The sequence below is a fragment of the Pteropus alecto genome, unplaced genomic scaffold (genome assembly GCF_000325575.1).
Source record: "Pteropus alecto unplaced genomic scaffold, ASM32557v1 scaffold7, whole genome shotgun sequence".
NCBI classification, from domain to species: Eukaryota; Metazoa; Chordata; class Mammalia; order Chiroptera; family Pteropodidae; genus Pteropus; species Pteropus alecto.
Window position 1 is genome coordinate 33874729 of NW_006494614.1, and position 3440 is coordinate 33878168.

The window sequence follows — 3440 nt, forward strand, 5'->3', positions numbered from 1 at the left end:
GGGTGACAAATTATAGGCATTGCAAATTCTCTAAGTGCTGTTAGTCTGAAAAAAAGTAGTTTTAGGAAAACTTGGATTTTTAAGCACATGAAATGTTATAGAAAAAAGACTGATAAATTTTTCCCAATTTCTTTGAAGAATGAACAAAAAATAAGATAGACTGGGACTGCAGAAGGGATTTAAGTTTGACACAAAGGATAATCTTTTTAGAGTACATTTGATAGATGAAAAAAGACCAAGGGAATCATCTAAGAATAAGATAGCTGTTAATCTGACTTAATGAAGTCTGTCTTTGAAGCGTGGAATGCATCACAATTTTATCTGATAACACATTACTGGAACAGAGCCCAGAGCTGATGCAAAGGGCTGGAAACAAAAGTTTAAATCTCTCTATAACCTCCTCTTCCCTCTCTACCCGAGCTGAGTGAATGATTTGTTTTGAGCTTGAGTTGATTTATTTGAACTGTTCTTGGTAATGGGAAGAGGAAACGAAATGCTACAGTCAGGTGAATCTGTAGGCACACGTAACTGAGGCTTCTTTGCATAAAATCAAATTGTCGAATACATTTTGTATTTAATTCTTCATTGGGTCTAAATACTAGATATATTAAGGACACAGCAAATATAGGTCTGTTGGGGTTGTAGAGCAAAACTATCTAACTTAAAAAGAAGTGGAAATACCCAACCCAATACTTCCTCCACTGGGATTTAAGCTATATTTTCCCAGTGCTAATAAGATTTTTTAAAAAAGGCATAAATATCCCAGCTAATTACTAGTTATTTTTAAGAAACCTTTTCAATGGTAGCTCTGGTAAAGAAAGAAAATTCAAACATTAATTCCCTATGATGAGACAATGAAATATAATAGGATAGGTGTTGAGGGCTGGGGGAGGGAGTGTCCTATGTTCTATCAAATAAATCTGTAGAATAAAAGTTTCAGAATCGTTGTTTTGCACAATGGCCTTTCCAGGTTTGACTGATAATTCTGAGTAAAATTATCCTCAAGTTGATATAACTGGCTGTCTGATGCATAAAAAGTAGAAGAATACAGAGATTTTATCTGGGATTCTTACGTACTGGAGATTCCAAGGTGAGGTGGATCGATTGTAATAATCCGAAGGCCTTCTGAGATTCGTATTCCGGTTAAGGATGTTTAGGTTGACCTTCACAGTCTGAGGGAAGTTCTTGTCCTCAGTATTTGAGCATCCTGGATTTTGTGGGATTGCTATTCCTGCCTTCCCTATGGCCACCAGACTCAGCAGCAGCAGCAGTGACTGGAACTAAATGGTAAAGGAAAGAAAGGTGAGAGATTGGATTAGTATGCAGTTTTTGTTAACAAGTTGTGATAATGATTGGATTGCTAATCATAGAGAACATACTGTGTACCAGGACAATCTATTATAAATTTTCAGATCAGTTAAATGAAAATGGTTCAGGCGAGCAAAATAATGTTAAGACCATGGATTTTTCTTTTTTTTAATTGTTTTACCAGTCTTGAACATTCTGCTTTTGATTTAGTAAAGACACATTATTAATTGGCTGGCAGTAATTTTTGTAAAAACGTCAAGCCATCTTCTTTTCAGTATGGGCGTCATTGTCAGGTCATTGAGATAAAATTGACCTTGATTTTCTAGAAAGAAATGTCGTCTCGCACCATTGTTCTCTGTCCGAGCATTCTGTGAAACCCTATGTGAAGTGGAATGTGCACTTAGGGAGAAAGGGCTATTGAAAATACATGTGGTGTCTGTATTTGTGCTAGAAATGCTATTTGTACCACTGGCAAACATCCAACCCCAAACTGGTTTCCGCTTATGTTTTCTTACGTATTTTTTTTACTGTTTTCTAAATTTACTTATATTGATTATGTAATCAAATTACATTTCAAAAAAAGATGTTTTAAAAATATAAAGACCGTTTACACTAAATCATAATTATATATACACACACATATATACACACATATATATGTATATATATCCGATGAGAATAAATGGGTTTGGTATACCAAGGCTATGGTATAATAATAGGTAATGGAAAGAAATGTCATTGCCACAACTTATTAAATTCTCAAGGATAGTGGCCTGTCTTATTTTGAACTAAAAGAATGCTGTGGGAGAATTATATTAAATCACTTGTACTTAGAAAAATAGATTTTCAATAAACATTCTTTCTTACTGCACAGCATTATATGACACTTCTTGTGCGGTTTAGCCCCAAAGTAGGTATCTTTCAGTTTTAATCTCGTCTTTCAAACTGATGTGTATCAGTTCTTGAAAATGCTATACAATGACAAGTATCTACCAAAGCTTTCATTTCCTATTCTACATGACTAGTATTCTTGGATCTCCACAGTTAGAATCCAGAATTTCATGCCTAGACTCCAGAAGTATTATCTGATCCCAAGTAACAAGAACGCTGAATATTAGTGCAGGACTCACCATGAATGAAGTTCCCACAGGAGCCATTGTAGTTTCCCTTGATCAACGGGGGATTGGTTGAGCTTGTTGCCTCCTGTGAGATGGACAAAGTGTAGTGCTATCTTCTCTCTTTTTATAGTGCTTTGCTCCTTCTGTGGTCACTTACGTTGGCGTATCGGAGTGGGTTCAGGGGTGACACCATTTTGGTTAAATGTTCCATTCCCAAATGAGGTCAGAGAAGAACCTCCCCTTTATGACGAGCGATATCTGTTTGATATCATGAAAGAAACTGGGAAGAGCAGAAATTCATGTTTCCAAAGACTATGTCCTCTCTTTATTTTTCAAGGAACTGTTACATGTCACAAGCTGAACAATGATGCTTTACTTATGAGCTGATAACATTTATTTATGGGCATATATGAAGCTGCCAAAAGAGCATGCTCTATTTTAATATCTCATGGGAAAATAAAAGTATGGCATAACATTCAAGTCTTCTGGTGTCATACACTGATTTCCCATTTGATAATTCCTTTTCTCACCATATTCCCTAACCAGATGTTGAGGAGACCATTTCAGAAACTACTTAAAATCTGACCATGTAAACAAACAAAAAAGGAATAAATAATTTAATGATGACAGGTTATATTATTTTATTGAATTAACACCTGCTTTGTTGAATGTCTACTTGACTAAGGAACTAATAACTAAGTCAAAGAGAATGAGATTTACTATTAAAGGCATGTCTAACAAAGCAACTTGTTAACTCATGCAATTCTTCAGGAGGAATGAGATGGAGATGAAGTAGTGAGGAGATGTAGATAGACAGTGACAAGAATTGAAAATGGAGATAGAGACTGAAGAAAAGTGATGGAAGTAGAGAAAAGGAGGGCAATTAAGAGCAAAGAATGATAAGAACGGGAAGGGAGGAGCGAGGGACCTTAAGAAGGAAAGAGAGAAGGAAATTGTTTTCTCGTTCCTTTTCTCTCCACTGTCTAAGTGAGATACACTTGATTTAAAGACTTT

General features: G+C 35.6%; 1 protein-coding gene across 1 annotated transcript in view; it reads right to left on the reverse strand.

Moving 5' to 3' along the window:
- IL17A (interleukin 17A) overlaps window positions 1-2502 on the reverse strand; it is a 3092-nt gene extending 590 nt beyond the window's left edge. The window contains exons 1-2 of the mRNA XM_006926446.1: window positions 2439-2502; window positions 1078-1280 (exon numbers count right to left, since the gene is read on the reverse strand). Coding sequence (XP_006926508.1) covers window positions 1078-1280; window positions 2439-2465 — 230 coding nt within the window. The 5' untranslated portion in view covers window positions 2466-2502. The remainder of the gene's footprint in view (window positions 1-1077; window positions 1281-2438) is intronic.
- Between the last annotated feature and the right edge of the window lie 938 nt (window positions 2503-3440).